We start from the raw sequence: 19,777 nt of genomic DNA on the forward strand, positions 1-19,777 counted from the left end.
GTTTGGCCCTCTTAGTGTTCTAAAAGTAAGAAAATGTCACATAAAAATCTGGATTTTTGTTTCTCATCAAGTTGAATGCCTTCGTGGCAGTGGTAGAGCAGCTGAGTAGCAGCTGTGTTTCTTAGTCAAGGCAGGAGGACTCCAGTTTTCACAGTCCCACCACTCCTAGTTGTTTTTACACCTGGCACACAGCACTCATTTACATCCATCCCTGCCTGGCCTCTGGAGGCATTTAGTCCACATACTTCTGAGGTAAATCTTATTAACGGTCTTCTAGTCCCATGGTCTCGTGTACGGTGCTTTTGGCAGAGACTGACCAGCATGGCTGGGCCCTGGAGTCCATAGGCTGCAGATACTTAGTGGACAAAGTGGTCTTGTGGTCTTTGTTCTGGAGTGTGGGGCTAGTTCCTGGCTTCCAGCAAACTCTTTGGACTTGCCTCCAAAAGACATCCAAAAGACATACCTACTTGTAGGAGGAAGGCCTTCTTTTGTTCCTTTGTTGCATGATTACAAACTAAGCCCTGGGCTAGGCAAGGGGTATACAGTGGTGAAAGAGACTGACACAGTGCCTGGTGAAAGAGACTGACACAGTGCCTGCCCTCAGGAAACTCAGTTGTTGAAAGTTTGATGTCCGTGCCCTTAGAATGCACGGAGCTTCCTGCCAGTCTGTCTTCTCTTTAGTCTCACACACATCTACTCTCTGTTCCTTGTTTTCTTTTTTTTTTTTTTTTGCCGTACGTGGGCCTCTCACCGCTGTGGCCTCTCCCGCCGCAGAGCACAGGCTCCGGATGCGCAGGCCCAGTGGCCATGACCCATGGGCCCAGCTGCTCTGCGGCATGTGGGATCCTCCCGGACCGGGGCACGAACCCGCGTCCCCTGCATTGGCAGGCGGACTCTCAACCACTGCGCCACCAGGGAAGCCCCCTTGTTTTCTTTTGAGCTCAGATTTGTGCTGGGGCACATTGAAAGGGATACATTGTTACCTCCCATGTAGGATTAGAATTGTTCAGGAGACCAAAATGAGATCTACATAAAGTACCTAGCACAGGTTTGGGTTCATAGGAAGAATCCATGAAAAATACTCTTATTACGGGAAAAATTGGGAGGTGGAGGAAAAGTGATGGCTGGGGAGGTGGAAGGGCTGAAATAATCTCCCAGTGTTCTAGTGTGTGTTCCTCTTTGCCCTCCCAAATGTAATTTCCCAGAGCTCTGGAACCCTCTGGTTCCAGTTTCCTGAGGCCTTACTGCTTTTATGCACGAACAGGTTTAAAAATGGGACAGGAAGGATTGGAGGCTGGGAAGGAACAAGATGAATAATACTTTGTATTTATGTTACATCTCTGTCTCGAGCTCAAAGTGCTCTACACCATCTCATTAATCCTCCATGCTCTCCATGGGGTGGAAGGAAATAGGTTTTAGGAAGAGGTTTCCAACCCGGGCATCTTCCTCCTTCAGCCCAGCTGGACTTGCACCTTCCCACTTGTACCCCTTCTTCCATGGATTGGAATGCACTAAGAGGTCGTTTACGCTCCATAGGTACCCTGGGTAATGAAGGTACCCACGCCCTTACTCTGCCCTGCTGGGCTGCTTAGGAATTAATTGGGCCTTAGCTGCCAGCTTTTGTACATCTGTGTTGACCATTTGAGGCCTTACTTTCCTATTCATATGTATGTGTTTTCTTTTATAAATATCTTTAGTTTTTAATTGTAAGAGTAATAGGTATGAATTTTAAACATCAAACAGGATAGGAGCTTATCAAGTAAAAAGTAAAAGGCTCTTATTGTCTCGTTTTGTCAACCCCTCTCCCCAGTATGTTCCCTTAACTCCCTCAAGATAGTGTGGAACCTTCTGGAGTTTTTTTTTAATGCATATACAAAAGTGCCATATACACACAACACATACTGTGTTAATTTAACCATATCACCTCACTTGTACTGGTTCTGACAGTAACCTTGTGAAAGGTCCAAACAGGGCTAAGGAGGGCAGGAAGGGCAAGGAGGAGAAGAGTGTACTGCCCAGGCCATTTTCTTTCTGCTTGCGTGGTACACAACTGTGGTGGTTCATGCCCTGTTTTTTCCTTTCTCTGAAGGAGTTTGCACTGACCAACCCAGAGGAGAGCAGCACCAAAGAAACAGAGAGAAAGGAAACAGCAGAGGAGGAGCTGGATCCCAAGGTCCTGGAGGTGTTTCACCCGACACATGAGTGGCAGGCACTTCGGCCAGGTACCAAGCCCAGCGCTGTCCCCAGGAAACACACTTGAAATTCAAAATGTGTATGTCCTTTCTCCCCCCAGGACTGGAAGGAACAGCCCCTCTCTGGCCTCCTGGAGGGGAGTAGGGGTGGCTGCTGCTGCAGGACTCAGGGACCTTCGTTTCCCTGCAGAACAGAAATTGTGGCATCTGAGTGCCCTGGAAGGAAGGCAGGTGGTGGGTGGCTGAGCTTTTGGAGCAAGTGATAGAAAACTTTCTTTCCTTGCACTTCTGAAGCACAGGAGAGGCAGTGACATGTGCCTCACTCTGCAAATGCTATTTTGGGCTCTGCTGCTCGGCTCAGTGCTGCTGAAATATTGTTCATGGGAGAGTCCGGAGCACTGGTGCGGGGCAGGAGTTTTCTGTTGTTAAAGGAACCTGTGCCAAGAAACAGGGGCTGTTCCTGGCCTGGTTTTTAAATGGAGCATCCTCAGAAGGAGCAACTTTCTAACCCTTTTATGGCCCTGGGCCCAGGGCTTAAAATAATAATGAAAAAAGCCAGCAGTTGTGGTGTTTACCACATTCAGATACTGTGCTACGTGCTTCATGTGCATAATCTTGTTCAGTCTTCACAATAATAGGAGCTATTATTGTCTTTATATTCAGATGAAAACATTGAGACTCAGAGAGGTTAGGTGACTTGACCTATGTCATTCAGCCAACTTGTCCTATGTCATTGACCCCAGCCTGGACCCATCTTCCTCTCACTTGTTCTTCTAGAGTCCCATCTGTCCTTGGCTGGAGCCCGACTCTGGTGACACTTGAGCCCATTTTCAGGAGTAGGCTATTTGCGTTCTGCACTGTGGTGGGTGGATGGCAAGCCCTGGCAGCTGCCAGAGTATAGTTTCATCAACTCCTTGCTGATATTCATCACCATGTCCTCACTGCCCCCATTGCTGCTGTGCTGGCAGGGGCAGCGTTTGCTGTGCCAGCCAACTATCTGGTAGCAATATCACTCCTGCTGGGCTTGCATGCGGGTAGTTGCTGCCACAGAAGAGTGATGAATCACCAAGGAAACCAAGTAGGTGCTAATGGAGTTGGGTAGAGGGAGATTTTAGGGACAGAGTTACTGGGTTTAGCAGATCCAACCTCTGGCTAGCCTCCTCCACCTTCCCTGAGAACTGAGCCCCCCTGGTCTTTGGGGACTAAAACTAGAGGGGCTCTCAGGGTGTGGGAAGTGGAGGATGTACGCTGTATACACTGATTTTACGTGATTAAAAGTGCTTGTACCACTTTTAACCAGGCAAGTGCCTTGAGCCGATGGAGGTCAATGTCCTGTCATCCCTACTCCTACCGTCTCTTTTCCTGTGGCACCCTTCAGGACCCCAGTCCACATTGCAGAACAAGCCTGAAAGTTCTGACCCAGGGCCCTTGCCCAGCCTCTGGGCAGTGGGGCTCCTGTTCATGGTTAAGCAAAAGAGCCCTTTTTGTATCTTTGGGGAGGGAGGGCCAGATCCTGTGTAACAAGGGCAGGCTGAGGGCTCTGAGCACCTCCTGGAGAATTAGAGTGGAGTACTGATTTTTATATTTAACTTGTTGCCCCATTGACATCATCTTCTGCCTTCTAGTTTCTCAATAGCCCCTTATAAGTTGTTCTGCCCCATAGTCCCTTGAAGCTGCCCCAAAGGCTGGGGTGTTGTGCTTGAGCACAGACACTCAGCTCTGGGGGCAAAGCAAGTCTAGGTCCAGACATGCTTGCCCCATATCCCAAGAGTGTTTTTCATTTCACCTACACTCACCCCCAAAGCAGGACCAGTGAGTGGAGGGAAAGTGAGAGATTTGTTATGGCCTCAGGGTTTGATGTGTGGTGACTGAGTCTGGTACTGTCGAGGCAGACAAGACTCTTAGGTCCCAGGACAGGATCAAGGTGTTCTGTGTGTATATTAAGGTTTTATATGTTATGTCTGTTGGTAGGAAATTGACATCTCAGTAGTCTGTGTGGATAGCTGGCACTTACCTTTAATCAGAGTATATTTAATTCACCACATAACGAATGCTGCCTGGGAGCTTCCATCACAGCTACTGAAAGGTTAAAAGGAATGTAGCCAGTCCCAGGGTGAGTAGATAAATGAGGAGGTAGTATAATTTAGTGGTAAAGAGCACAGACTTTATTTTATTTTTTAAAGATTTATTTATTATTCATTTATTTATTTATTTTTGGCTGTGTCGGGTCTTAGTTGCAGCATGCAGGATCTTTGTTGAGGCATGTGGGATCTTTTGTTGCGGCACGTGGGGTTGTGGTGCGTGGGCTTTACTCTAGTTGTGGTATGCGGATTTTCTCTCCTCTAGTTGTGGTGCGTGGGTTCCAGAGCGCATGGGCTCCGTAGTTTGCAGTATGTGGGCTCTAGTTGAGGTGCGTGAGCTCAGTAGTTGTGGCATGCAGGCTTAGTTGTCCCGTGGCGTGTGGGATCTTAGTTCCCTGACCAGGGATTGAACCCGCATTCCCTGCATTGTAAGGAAGATTTTAGCACTGGACCACCAGGGAAGTCCCAAGCACAGACTTTAGACTGATCCAGTCCTGGGTTCAAATCCTAGCTTTGCTACTTAGGGGATCTTGGGCAAGTCACTGAATCCTTCTGCCCTTCAGTTCCCCCATTGGTGATGTTGGGGAAATGTCCTGCCCTGCCTGCTGCAGAGGCTGGTTTGAGGATTCCCAACATGTAGACGTTACTCAGTACACAGCAGTTCTGATTTTTAATGGTAAATTTGCCATTTGTGCCACTCCTTAAACTTGATTGTGGAATTGGATGCCAGTGAGGGTACATGAGTATGTAGCCTTCCTGTCCTCTCTGGCTTTAGATAGGGAAGGGAACTTATGGTGACAAGGAGAGACTTCCATGGTCATGGGATGTTCTCCCTCTTTCCTTCCAGGGAGATTTTTGATAAGGGAGCAGAAGGGGTTAATACAACATTTCCTGCCTGAGAGCTAGGTGCATGGCATAGGAAGATGGTGGAATATCTTTTGGGGACTTTTTTTTTTTTTTTTTTTTTTTTTTTGCTGTATGCGGGCCTCTCACGGTTGTGGCCTCTCCCGTTGCAAAGCACAGGCTCCGGACGCGCAGGCTCAGCGGCCATGGCTCACGGGCCCAGCCGCTCCGCGGCATGTGGGATCTTCCCGGACCGGGGCACGAACCCGTGTCCCCTGCATCGGCAGGCGGACTCTTAACCACTGCGCCACCAGGGAAGCCCTTTTGGGGACTTTTAAGAGAATGGCAAAATGGCTAGTTTATGTTGACAGTTATTGATTTCAGTTCAGTACCTTCTGTCTCTTTAGGTCTCTGAAGGGAGGACCTCATCTCTGTTGTCCTCAGGTCTCCAAGGAGGGGATACTGGGCTACATGGTCTGGGCTCATTTGAAGGCAGATTTCCTGACTGCCTGCTGTGGCCTGGAATACCAGGGGACCAACCCGTAACTTCATGGACCTTCCTACCAGGCCAGATAGGAGTTGGGCCCCAGTCACTTAGCCCTGGAGCAGCTGTAGGTCACCCTCCTGAAGTCTCCCTGCCTCTGTTATTACTGTCAGCATCCTCACTGCGAGTCGCTTGTTCCTGGAAGTGATTTTCCTGTCTCTTTCTCTCTCTCTCCTGGTTTATTTTGGGATCTGTCATACCTTACGGAGGCACAGCAAGCATTTGAGTGTGGATTCAGCATGAGCTGTTCACAAGCAAGCAGAGGAAAGCTGTTTGCTGGCAGGTCCTGTGGGTTCTGGGCAGGGAACTCAGGAATTTGTCCTAGGGCTGAGGACCCCTGTACCCCAGGCTTTGTGCCTGTGCACTTGTTATTAGAGAAAACTGGTCACAGCCAGATATTGTGGGCCTTTTGCTCCCTGGGCATTTCCTGAGATCCTGCTTTGTGCCGGGCACTGTACTGGTAGCCAGAGATAGATAATAGTTCACATTTACTTAGCATCGACTGTGCCAGGCATCTTTTGAGGGCAGGTGCTATAACTACCCTCATTTTCATAGACAAAAATGAGTCTCAGAGATAAGTGACTTAGCCAAATGACCAGTAGGTGGTAGAGACAGAATTCAGATCTAGCTTTGTTTGGCCCTAAGCTTGAGCTCTTAACCACTGTACCATAATGTCTTTCTGGGTAGCAAATGCGACATGACCCCTGCCTTCCAGCAGCTTATGGTCTCACAGAGGATACAGAGAGAAAAAGTGTTTTGGATGTCCTGGTTTGTTTTGGAAGTGTCCTGTGCTCAGTGAGGGCACAAAGGCGGGTATGGGGAGGCCAGGCCAGGGCCTTCTCTCTATCCCTGAGATCTTGGTAGAGCTTTGAGTCAAATTTTATGATGCTAAACTTCCAAACCCACCTTCAGTTCTCTTTTTGAACTGTGTGGCCTTGGTCAGTTTGATTAGAATCTCTGAACCTTAGTTTCCTCATATGGAAATAGGGATGAAAATACCTACTTCACAGAGATGGTGTGAGACTGAAACAAGATTAACACGTGTAAAATGTTTCACTCTGGGCCTGACACATAGGAAATATTCAATAAATGGCTATAGTTGTCATTTAAAAAATATACCTTTGCTGCTGCCTCCCTTTCCTTGGGGACCTGAAGGAAAAGTGGAGGTGATGAGGCTATCCGAGCAAAGGCCTCTCTTGTTTTGCCCCTTACCCAGTGCTATATGTTGGCCTCATATGGGTTCAGGGAAGCTTAGACTTGGGGCTTCTTATTGACCTGAGGTGACTTCCAGGCTCTGAAATACTGTGTGAGAGCCTCTGGAATATTGGCATTAGCACAAAGAGCCACTTGATGGGAGCATGCAGGAAGCCTGTGCAGGAACACGTTCATGTGAGGGGGTTAAAAAAAAAAAAAAAGTCTAAATCATCAACAACTGATGAGAGCAATCCAAGAATTATAGAGCACCAGCCATCTGGTCAGATCATTTCAGATCTGCACGAGCAATAGGAGGGAATTGAATTTTAAAAACCTCATTTATGATAGACCAGCTACTCTGTTTCAGGCACTTAAGGGAGGAGTCTGATTTCCTGCAGGCCCTGGACATCTGTCTGAAGGAACACCTGACTCTGGTCTGGGTGACTCTGCAGGATTGTCTTTGTGAGACCTTTGGCCCCTTGCAGCTTAGAAGAGGCTGTGTGATCTTCCAATCCTCAGACACCAACTTGGTATCCAATAATTCAATTCATTTCTGACACTATCTAGCTGGAATTAGTGTCAGATCCCACAGTTAAAGGGCTCAGTCCCACTGCCTCTAATTCAGATGCTAGTCACAAGTCCCAGGCCACTGGACTTGTGACTGACCAGCTATAAATTAGGGATTCCCACAGTTCCCTCCTCAGGTTTGATAATTTGCTAGAACAGCTTACAGAACTCAGGAAAACACTTTACTTATGTTTACTGGTTTTTTATAAAGGCTACAACTCAGAATAGCCAAGTGGAAGAGATGCATAGAAGGTATGGGGGGTGGGGTGCAGAGCTTTCATGCCCTCTCTGGACACACTGCCCTCCCAGTACTTCTAGGTGTTCACCAATCAGAAGCTCTTGGAAGCCCCCTAGGGGCTTTTATGGAGGTTTCATTATTTAGGCATGATTGATTAAGTCATTGGCCATTGGAGATTGAACTCAGTCTCCAGCCCCCCTTTCCTCCCTGGAGGTGGGGCTAAAAGTTCCAACTGTCTAATCAAGGCGTGGTCTTTCTGGTGACCTGCCCTCATCTTGAAGTTACCTAATTCACACACACACACACACACACACACACACACACACACACACACACACACACACACACACACCCACACACCCATCCACCCATCCCCCGCAAGAGTCATTTCAGGAACCAGGGATAAAGACCAGATACTTTTTTTTTTTTTTTTTTAAATACCACAGGCTACAATTGAGGTGGGACTAAGGGGCAAAGCTCCCAGTGCCTTCTGCCACCTACCCAGCTCTGTGGTAGTCAGGAGGGATCTTCCTTACAGGTTATCTTATTCCCCAGGATGGTCCACAAGAGTATGACCTGCTTGTGTCCCATCGTTCACACACAGGCACACACACACCTCGAGGCCTATGAGCGGTGGGTGAGAGTAGGGGTATTGGTTAAGCGCAGTTCATACCTAAGCTCCTCTTGCTCATGAGAGTGGGGAGGTTGGGACTTCTTGGCTGCCACTGGGAGGTAATGGCCTGAGGGAGGGCTATAGCAAGGGGCCTCTGTTGAATGATCTTTCACCCTGGCTCAGAGCAGTGCTGGAAAAGTGGAGCAGGGGCGGGATAGAGGAAACTGCATGCTTTTTGTGTGGTGTGGTAATCTATGTCCTCTCTTGAACACAAGTTGCTATCTCCAACAACTTTTCAGTATGAGGTGTTCAGCAGAGCTTATCTTTGGTGCTACCTCCTTCTGCATAGTGCCTTCCTCCCCTACTTTGAAACCTTTCAAGTCTTCTGGGGATTCCCCAAGAACTTCATTTGTTTCTCTCCTGCCTATACTTCTAGTTCATCTCCCCCATTACTGCCACCTCTCTAGCCTTTGTTAAGCATCTCTACTCTGAGCATCTCCTTTACTCCTTATCAGTATGAGTTTGTCAGGGAACTGCTGGTGGCATAGCAGGATGCCAGGCCTCTTGAGACCTGTAGGAGCAATGTCAGAGGCTCCAAATTACCCTGTACTGGGAGAGAAAATAATGGTGGGCTGGAATACGTGAAGGCCCCACATGGCTCCATAAGGACAGTTTAGAGCTCTTCATTTCAGAGAGACACCATTTCCCATATGTGGACTTCTCCCAGGATGGCTGACCACTGCCCCATAGCAGCCAAATTCCACACCCCCCTGGGGGGAGCAGGTGGAGGCCAGGGCAGGATGGCCACTGTCAAGGTTGAGGCCACTTTGAGACTAGCTGGCTGAGCACTGTACTGGCACCAGAGCATCTCTGCCTGGGCTTTGGCCTTAAGTACCTGGATGGGGCAGGCCAGGGTCCAGTTTTCAGTCTGTGGACTTGGATGGTTGGACATCTGCTTTCTAACAAGCGTTTATATGCTTAATGCTCACCCTAGGCCCTTATTCTTCCCTTCTTCTCCTTCCTCCATCTACTGGTTCTCTCTGAGGTTTAATAGAGAGTACTTAGAGTTGCACAGCCTCAGCTTTCAAAGATCGGGACCCGCAAACTGACTTAAGTAAAAAAACTTAGACTGGATTAGGGATAATGGAAAACTAGCTGCCAAAACCAGTTCTGGCCCTTATACCCAGGGCTTGACTTTAATTCAGAGAATCTGTGGAGCCTCCACTTCCCTTCTTTCTCTAATATTGCCCTCGCCCTACTGGCTAAGACTGTCTAGGCTATCTCCAAGGTTGGGATTAACCAGGGCTGGGAATAGCTCTCAAGGACTGACCTGGAGCTGGGATGAGAGGCCCTTTTCCAGAGCTTGTTCCATTCCTAGATTTGTCACAGTACTGGAGGTAGGACTTGATTGGTAACTTAAGAGGAGATAATATTTGACTAGGTAGAGAAGAGGACAGGTAGGAGGGGAGGATGACATGAACTCTCACTTTAAAAGTGAGAGTATATCTACCTGGTAGGAGAGGCAGAGATGTGTAGCAGAATAATGGGATGGTGGTGGTACGCAGCATCCCCTCTGTCAGGATAGGGGGTGGTAGGAGGAAAGAGAATTGAAAAGCAGTAGATCTAACTATGTGAAAATAAGTGTGTAGTTTAGTCCATTCAGGGCTGTGCCGTGAATGGGAGATGAGGAAATGAAGAAGGACGATATAAACTCCTGAGTCTGAGGAGTTTGAAAATAAGTGGAAGAAGAGAATGAAAACGGTAACTTCACAGATAGCCACACCAAAAAATTCATTTCTTGTTACATTTGTTGAACTCCTATAATGTTCCAGGTATAGTGCTTGATGTCGGAGATACCATGGTGGGCATTGACAGAGGGGCTTGCCTGCCTGGGCTTATGGTGGAGGAAGACCCCAGGCAGGAATATAATGCTGTGAGAAGACAGAGGTGTGGCCCTGAAGGAACATCTTCCCAGAGGCAGCTCTTCATTTCAGAGAGACACTGAAGCATTGAAGCTGAATGGAGAGAGCTTTTGTGTACGTTGGAAGGCAGAGGGGGAAGGAGGCACTGCTGACAGATTTGAAATCCTAGAGAGAAGATGATTGATGAGGCAAAGTTGTTTAGGTGGCAGATGGAAAGACTTGGCCTCATGAATGTGATGAGCCTTGGAAATTTGAAGCACAGCCTAGACAAAAACAAGGAAAAGTACGAGAGATGTAGAGGGAAATTGAGGAAGCTTCCATTAGATGTCTTCGATTTTCTGAGTCAAGCCAAGGGTGGGGTTTTTACCTTGGATGATGAAAGAGAAGGCCTTGATTGGGTGCTTAAGGAATGGCGAGGTTAAGGAATAACCACTGTGAGGAAGTTGCTCAGTCAAGCGGTCAGAACTAAGCATTGCCCAGCATCAGGGGCAAGTTGACGACTGACAGCCTGACTTTGTTCTGGGCCAGGACCAGTGGACTTGGTGACTTTCTAGAGCAATGTGAGCCCTGGACAGTGGTTAGCTGAAGTGTGAGGAAAGATGGGTAGATCATTAAGGAGACTGTTGGATTGTCTTTGGGATTGATGAGGGAGTCCTTTAGCCTATGGGGCAAGCTGGAGAGCTTTAGTGGAAGCTCCTCTGAACCTACTCTAACCTCCCCTCTTCTGAAACAGGGATTATCAAGACTCTTTGAGGCTCTTGGCAGTGCTCAAAGTCAGAGTTCGGGTGGTACCCCACTAGCCACTGATCTTCTAGGCAGGCCTGAAAAGAACCTGAATGAAGCAGAGCTTGTGTGCAGTGGGCTCTGTAAGCCTTTTGTTCCTTGTGCTCTGATCAGACTGATTTTATTTCTGTTCATGTTGGGGTTTTGCTTTGTTACTTTTCATAGACTAGTAGGTTGTTGGTCTTGCCTTATTTCCCATAATATGTTGATTTGAGACAAACAAATTGATTTATATTTTAATTTCTTTAGTTCTCAGAATAGTCTGTTTATAGTTTGTATAATGCAGTTGTTTGAAAGGAGAGAATCATTTCTTTGGATTAAAAAGTTTTCAGATTTGATTACCTGTGGCCATAATTAGTTTATCTGAGCAGAGGTGAGGTTTTTTGTTTTAACATCTTTATTGGAGTATAATTGCTTTACAATGGTGTGTTAGTTTCTGCTTTATAACAGAGTGAATCAGCTATACATATACATATATCCCCATATCTCTTCCCTCTTGTGCTCCCTCCCTCCCATCCTCCCACCCCTCTAGGTGGTCACAAAGCACTGAGCTAATCTCCCTGTGCTATGCGGCTGCTTCCCACTAGCTATCTATTTTACGTTTGGTAGTGTATATATGTCCATGCCACTCTCTCACTTTGTCCCAGCTTACCCTTCCCCCTCCCGTATCCTCAAGTCCATTCTCTAGTAGGTCTGTGTCTTTATTCCCGTTCTGCCCCAAGGTACTTCATGACCTTTTTCTTTTTATTTCATACATATATGTTAGCATATGGTATTTGTTTTTCTCTTTCTGACTTACTTCACTCTATATTGACAGACTCTAGGTCCATCCACCTCACTACAAATAACTCTATTTCGTTTCTTTTTATGGCTGAGTAATATTCCATTGTATACACGTGCCACATCTTCTTTATCCATTCATCTGTCGATGGACACTTAAGTTGCTTCCATGTCCTGGCTATTGTAAATAGAGCTGCAGTGAACATTGTGGTACATGACTCTTTTTGAATTATGGTTTTCTGAGGGTATATGCCCAGTAGTGGGATTGCTGGGTCGTATGGTAGTTCTATTTTTACTTTTTTAAGGAACCTCCATACTGTTCTCCATAGTGGCTGTATCAATTTACATTCCCACCAACAGTGCAAGAGGGTTCCCTTTTCCTCACACCCTCTCCAGCATTTATTGTTTGTAGATTTTTTGATGATGGCCATTCTGACTGGTGTGAGATGATACCTCATTGTAGTTTTGATTTGCATTTCTCTAATAATTAATGATGTTGAGCATTCTTTCATGTGTGTGTTGGCAATCTGCATATCTTCTTTGGAGAAATGTCTGTTTAGGTCTTCTGCCCATTTTTGTATTGGGTTGTTTGTTTTTTTGATATTGAGCTTCATGAGCTGCTTGTAAATTTTGGAGATTAATCCTTTGTCAGTTGCTTCATTTGCAAATATTTTCTCCCATTCTGAGTGTTCTCTTTTCGTCTTGTTTATGGTTTCCTTTGCTGTGCAAAAGCTGTTAAGTTTCATTAGGTCCCATTTATTTATTTTTGCTTTTATTTCTATTTCTCTAGGAGGTGGGTCAAAAAGGATCTTGCTGTGATTTATGTCATAGAGTGTTCTGCCTGTGTTTTCCTCTAAGATTTTGATAGTGTCTGGCTTTACATTTAGGTCTTTAATCCATTTTGGGTTTATTTTTGTGTATGGTGTTAGGGAGTGTTCTAATTTCATTCTTTTACATGTAGCTGTCCAGTTTTCCCAGCACCATTTATTGAAGAGGCTATCTTTTCTCCACTGTATATTCTTGCCTCCTTTATCAAAGATAAGGTGACCATATGTGCATGGGTTTATCTCTGGGCTTTCTATCCTGTTCCATTGATTTATATTTCTGTTTTTGTGCCAGTACCATACTGTCTTGATTACTATAGCTTTGTAGTATAGTCTGAAGTCAGGGAGCCTGATTCCTCCAGCTCCGTTTTTCTTTCTCAAGATTGCTTTGGCTATTCGGGGACTTTTGTGTTTCCACAAAATTGTGAAATTTTTTTGTTCTAGTTCTGTGAAAAATGCCAGTGGTAGTTTGATAGGGATTGCATTGAATATGTAGATTGCTTTGGGTAGTAGAGTCATTTTCACAATGTTGATTCTTCCAATCCAAGAACGTGGTATATGTCTCCATCTATTTGTATCATCTTTAATTTCTTTCATCAGTGTCTTACAGTTTTCTGCATACAGGTCTTTTGTCTCCCTAGGTAGGTTTATTCCTAGGTATTTTATTCTTTTGTTGCAATGGTAAACGGGAGTTGGGAGTGTTCCTTAATTTCACTTTCAGATTTTTCATCATTAGTGTGTAGGAATGCAAGAGATTTCTGTGCATTAATTTTGTATCCTGCTACTTTACCAAATTCATTGATTAGCTCTAGTAGTTTTCTGGAAGCATCTTTAGGATTCTGTATGTATAGTATCATGTTATCTGCAAACAGTGACAACTTTACCACTTCTTTTCTGATTTGGATTCCTTTATTTTTCTTTCTCCTCTGATTGCTGTGGCTAAAACTTCCAAAACAATGTAGAATAATAGTGGTGAGAGTGGGCAACCTTATTTTGTTCCTGATCTTAGAGGAAATGGATTAGTTTTTACCATTTGTCATATATGGCCTTTATTCTGTTGAGGTAAGTTCCCTCCATGCCTACTTTCTGGAGGGTTTTTATCATAAATGGGTGTTGATTTTGTCAAAAGCTTTTTCTGCATCTATTGAGATGATCATATGGTTTTTATTCTTCACTTTGTTAATATGGTGTATCAGATTGATTGACTTGCGTATATTGAAGAATCCTTGCTTTCCTGGGAAAAACCCCACTTGATCATGGTGTATGATCCTTTTAATGTGCTGTTGGATTCTGTTTGCTAGTATTTTGTTGAGGATTTTTGCATCTATGTTCATCAGTGATACTGCCCTGTAGTTTTCTTTCTTTGTGACCTCTTTGTCTGGTTTTGGTATCAAGGTGATGGTGGCCTCTTTGAATGAGTTTGGGAGTGTTCCTCTCTCTGCTATATTTTGGAAGTGTTTGAGAAGGATAGGTGTTAGCTCTTCTCTAAATATTTGATAGAATTTGCCTGTAAAGCCATCTGGTCCTGGGCTTTTGTTTGTTGGAAGATTTTTAATCACAGTTTCAATTTCAGTGCTTGTGATTGGTCTGTTTATATTTTCTGTTTCTTCCTGGTTCAGTCTCGGAAGCTTGTACCTTTCCAAGAATTTGTCCATTTCCTCCAGGTTGTCCATTTTATTGGCATAGAGTTGCTTGTAGTAATCTCTCACGATCCTTTGTATTTCTGCAGTGTCAGTTGTTACTTCTCCTTTTTCATTTCTAATTCTGTTGATTTGAGTTTTCTCCCTTTTTTTCTTGATGAGTTTGGCTAATGGTTTATCCAGTTTGTTTATCTTCTCAAAGAACCAGCTTTTAGTTTTATCGAACTTTGCTATTATTTTCTTCATTTCTTTTTCATTTATTTCTGATCTGTTCTTTATGATTTCTTTCTTTCTGCTAACTTTGGGGTTTTTTGGTTCTTCTTTCTCTAATTGCTATAGGTGTAAGGTTAGGTTGTTTATTTGAGATGTTTCTTAAGGTAGGATTGTATTGCTATAAACTTCCCTCTTAGAACTGCTTTTGCTGCATCCCATAGGTTTTGGGTTGTCATGTTTTGATTGTCATTTGTTTCTAGGTATTTTTTGATTTTCTCTTTGATTTCTTCAGTGATCTCTTGGTTATTAAGTAGTGTATTGTTTAGCCTCCATGTGTTTGTATTTTTTACAGGTTTTTTCCTGTAATTGGTATCTAGTCTCATAGTGCTGTGGTCAGAAAAGATACTTGATATGAGTTCAATTTTTTAAAATTTACCAAGGCTTGATTTGTGACCCAAGATATGATCTATCCTGGAGAATGTTCCATGAGCACTTGGGAAGAAAGTGTGTTCTGTTGTTTTTGGATGGAATGTCCTATAAATATCAATTAAGTCCATGTTGTTTAATGTATCATTTAAAGCTTGTGTTTCCTTATTTATTTTCATTTTGGATGATCTGTCCATTGGTGAAAGTGGGGTGTTAAAATCCCCCATGTGATTGTGTTACTGTCGATTTCCCCTTTTATGGTTGTTAGCTTTTGCCTTATGTACTGAGGTGCTCGTATGTTGGGTGCATAAATATTTACAATTGTTATATCTTCTTCTTGGATTGATCCCTTGATCATTATGGAGTGTCCTTCTTTGTCTCTTGTAATAGTCTTTGTTTTAAAGCCTATTTTATCTGATATGAGAATTGCTGCTTTAGCTTTCTTTTGATTTCCATTTTCATGGAATATCTTTTTCCATCCCCTCACTTCCAGTCTGTATGTGCCCCTAGGTCTGAAGTGGGTCTCTTGTAGACAGTGTGTATACGGGTCATTTTTTTGTATCCATTCAGCCAGTCTATGTCTTTTGGTTGAAGTATTTAATCCATTTACATTTAAGGTAATTATCGATATGTATGTTCCTATTACCATTTTCTTACTTGTTTTCGGTTTGTTATTGTAGGTCTTTCCTTTCTCTTGTGTTTCCTGCCTAGAGAAGTTCCTTTAGCATTTGTTGTAGAGCTGGTTTGGTGGTGCTGAATTCTCTTAGCTTTTGCTTGTCTGTAAAGGTTTTCATTTCTCCATCGAATCTGAATGAGATCCTCGCTTGGTAGAGTAATCTTGGTTGTAGGTTTTTCCCTTTCATCACTTTAAATATGTCCTGCCACTCCCTTCTGGCTTGCAGAGTTTCTGCTGGAAGTTCAGCTTTTAACCATATGGGGATTCCCTTGTATGTTATTTGTTGTTTTTCCCTTGCTGCGTTTTTTTTTTTTTTTTTTTTTTTTTTGCGGTACACGGGCCTGTCACTGTTGTGGCATCTCCTGTTGCGGAGCACAGGCTCTGGATGCGCAGGCTCAGCGGCCATGGCTCACAGGCCCAGCCGCTCTGCGGCATGTGGAATCTTCCTGGACCAGGGCACGAACCCGTGTCCCCTGCATTGGCAGGTGGACTCTCAACTTCTGCGCCACCAGGGAAGTCCTTCCCTCGCTGCTTTTAATATTTTTTCTTTGTATTTAATTTTTGATAGTTTTATTAATATGTCTTGGCGTGTTTCTCCTTGCATTTATCCTGTATGGGACTCTCTGCGCTTCCTGGACTTCATTAACTATTTCCTTTCCCATATTTGGGAAGTTTTTAACTATAATCTCTTCAAATATTTTCTCAGTCCCTTTCTTTTTCTCTTCTTCTTCTGGGACCCCTATAATTCGAATGTTGGTGTGTTTAATGTTGTCCCAGAGGTCTCTGAGGCTGTCCTCAATTATTTTAATTCTTTTTTCTTTATTCTGCTCTGCAGCAGTTATTTCCACTGTTGTATCTTTCAGGTCACTTATCCGTTCTTCTGCCTCAGTTATTCTGCTATTGATTCCTTCTAGAGAATTTTTCATTTCATTTTTTGTGTTGTTCATCACTGTCTTAAGTCCTTGTTAAACATTTCTTGTTTTTTCTCCATTCTATTTCCAAGATTTTGGATCATCTTTACTATCATTATTCTCAATTCTTTTTCAGGTAGACTGCCTATTTCCTCTTCATTTGTTTGGTCTGGTGGGTTTTTACCTTGCTCCTTCATCTGCTGTGTGTTTCTCTGTTTTCTCCTTTTGCTTGACTTACTGTGTTTGGGGTCCCCTTTTTGCAGGCTGCTGGTTCGTAGTTCCCGTTGTTTTTGGTGTCTGCCCCCAGTGGCTAAGATTGGTTCAGTGGGTTTTGTAGGCTTCCTGGTGGAGGGGACTAGGGCCTGTTTTCTGGTGGATGAGACTGGATCTTGTCTTTCTGGTGGGCAGGTCCACGTCTGGTGGTGTGTTTTGTGGTGCTGTGACCTTATTATGATTTTAGGCAGCCTCACTGCTAACAGGTGCGGTTGTGTTCCTGTCTTGCTAGTTGTTTGGCATAGGGTGTCCAGCACTGTAGCTTGCTGGTTGTTGAGTGGAGCTGGGTCTTGGCGTTGAGATGGATATCTCTGGGAGATTTTCACCATTTGATGTTACGTGTAGCTGGGAGCTCTCTGGTGGACGAGTGTCCTGAACTCGGCTCTCCCATCTCAGAGGCACAGGCCTGACGGCTGGCCGGAGCACCAAGACCCTGTCATCCACACGACTCAGAATAAAAGAGAGAAAGAAAGGGAGGGAGGGAGGGAGGAAGGAAGGACGGAAGAAAGATAAAGTTATTAAAAATAAGAAAAATAATTTAAAAAGTAATAAAACAAAAGAAATAAGAGAGCAACCAAACCAAAAACTAATCCCCCAATGATAACAGGCGTTAAAAACTATACTAAAAAAAAAAAAAAAAAAAAGAGTAGACAGAATCCTAGGACAAATGGTAGAAGCACAGCTCTACAGACAAAATCACACACAGAAGCATACACATACACACTCACAAAAAGAGAAAAAGGGAAAACAATATATGTATTGTTGCTCCCAAAGTCCACCGCCTCAATTTGGGATGATTCGTTGTCTATTCAGGTATTCCACAGATGCAGGGTACATCAAGTTGATTGTGGAGATTTAATCCGCTGCTCCTGAGGCTTCTGGGAGAGATTTCCCCTTCTTTATTCACACACCTTCTGGGATTCAGCTTTGGGTTTGGCCCCGCCTCTGTGTGTAGGTCGACTGAGGGCGTCTGTTCCTTGCTCAGACAGTACGGGGTTAAAAGAGCAGCTGATTAGGGGGCTCTGGCTCACTCAGGCCAGGGGGAGGGCAGGGTTAGGAATGCAGGGCGAGCCTGTGGCGGCAGACGCCAGCATGACGTTGCACCAGCCTGAGGCACGCCCTGTGTTCTCCTGGGGAAGTTGTCCCTGTATCACGGGACCCTGGTAGTGGCGGGTTGCACAGGCTCCCGGGAGGGGAGGTATGGATAGTGACCAGTGCTTGCACACGGGCTTCTTGGTGGCTGTAGCAGCAGTCTTAGCGTCTCATGCCCTTCTCTGGGGTCCGCGCCGATAGCCGCCGCTCGCGCCCATCTCTGGAGCTCGTTTAGGCCGCGCTCTTAATCCCGTCTCCTCACGCAACATGAAACAGAGGCAAGAAAATGTCTCTTGCCTCTTTGGCAGCTCCAGACCTTTTCCCTGACTCCCTCCCCGCTAGGCGTGGCGCACTAGTCCCCTTCATTCTGTGTTCACGCAGCCAACCCCAGTCCTCTCCCTGGGATCCGACCTCCGAAGCCCGAGCCTCAGCTCCCAGCCCCCGCCCACCCCGGTGGGTGAGCACACAAGCCTCTCAGGCTGGTGAGTGCTGGTCGGCACCGGTCCTCTGTGCGGGAATCTCTCCGCTTTGTCCTGCGCACCCCTGTTGCTGTGCTCTCCTCCGTGGCTCCGAAGCTTACCCCCTCCGCCACCCACCGTCTCTGCCCGCGAAGGGTTTCCTAGTGTGTGGAAACCTTTCCTCCTTCACAGCTCCCTCCCACTGGTGCAGGTCCCATCCCTATTCTTTTGTCTCTGTTTTTTTCTTTTTCCCTACCCATGTACGTGGGGAGTTTCTTGCCTTTTGGGAGGTCTGAGGTCTTCTGCCAGCATTCAGTAGGTGTTCTTTAGGGGTTGTTCCACATGTAGATGTATTTCTGATGTATTTGTGGGGAGGAAGGTGATCTCCACGTCTTACCCTTCCACCATCTTGAAGCTCCTCCCCAAGGTGAGTTTTTATGGAGTAGTAATGTGGTGCTTTTGTCAAGTTTTTTTTTTTTTGCCTAGCTGAAAGGAAACGACCCCCACCCCAGGCAGCCCTCTACGTGTTGCATAAACATTATTTGTTAACCTCCATTCTGTAATCCAGGTTTTGCCGAGTCAGGCTTTTGGGCAGAGGGTGAGGAGGTTGTCTAGTATCTCATGGCCAAGAATGACTGAGGTGGAATAGGACCCAGGAACTCTAGTCTAGCTGTTGGGGAAGGGAAGAAAACTAACATTTTGGGGGAACCCCCTTGTCCTTAGTGCTTTATGTACATTATTAAGGGAGGCTTAAAGATGCCCTGTAAAGAAGTGTTTATCTCTTCTCTTGGTCTCTTTTGGAGCCTGTATTTGGTCAGTGAGGGGACCTCAGTTCCCATTGCTCTTCCCAGGATTTTCTTCTTTCTTCTGAAGATAGAAAGTGCAGGATCATTGCTTGAAAGTAGTGCTATTTCAGGTTTCTGTGGGAACAAAATAATGTGAATTTTGGAGGCTGTTGACATTGAGAGGGGAGATTATTTAAGAGGATGAAGAGTTATTCAAGCTGCCCTATCTTCGTTTCCTAGGTTAGATCTTAGGGGTAGATCCATATGTTCCTTAAACACAGTGGATTAAGTAGCCCTGTGTGCAGTGTGATTGGAGGGCTGTTAGCTGGCTTTAGATTCCCACTGGGTTAGGTTGCAGATGGAGAGGCTGGAGGAATTGTTCCCTAAAGACCATTAGCTTTTCAACCTCCAGTATTTGATCGAAATAGCTAGCTGAGGATACCTTGGGGTTAGATACAAAATGGAAGATTTCAAAGGAGGGGGGCTCTTTCTTGCCCAAAGCTGGCAGCCAAGTGAAATGTTTGATTTACAGGAGCCTATCTAAATGGTGGGGTTGGGAGGTGCCCTTTGAGGGAGTGAAGGAAAGTGGGGAGAAGTCAAGAGAAGGACAAATCAAAGGAAGCCTGAGTCTTTTCACCTATTTGCTGACGTCATTTAACCCTACTTATGCATGTCAGTGAAAGTCCTGGTTCTATAGTGACTGAATTTGAACAAAATACTTT

The 19,777-nt window shown here is 45.1% G+C and overlaps 1 protein-coding gene across 6 annotated transcripts in view; it reads left to right on the plus strand.

Annotated features, from left to right (window-relative positions):
- The window catches only part of SIL1 (SIL1 nucleotide exchange factor), a 305,088-nt gene that overhangs the window by 117,468 nt on the left and 167,843 nt on the right, over positions 1 to 19,777 (plus strand). For all 6 annotated transcript variants that reach the window (XM_049708080.1, XM_049708077.1, XM_049708079.1 and 3 more), the window contains one exon: positions 2,090 to 2,222. In XM_049708080.1, the coding sequence (XP_049564037.1) occupies positions 2,090 to 2,222 (133 nt within the window). The remainder of the gene's footprint in view (positions 1 to 2,089; positions 2,223 to 19,777) is intronic.

Source organism: Orcinus orca, chromosome 3 (genome assembly GCF_937001465.1).
Source record: "Orcinus orca chromosome 3, mOrcOrc1.1, whole genome shotgun sequence".
NCBI classification, from domain to species: domain Eukaryota; kingdom Metazoa; phylum Chordata; class Mammalia; order Artiodactyla; family Delphinidae; genus Orcinus; species Orcinus orca.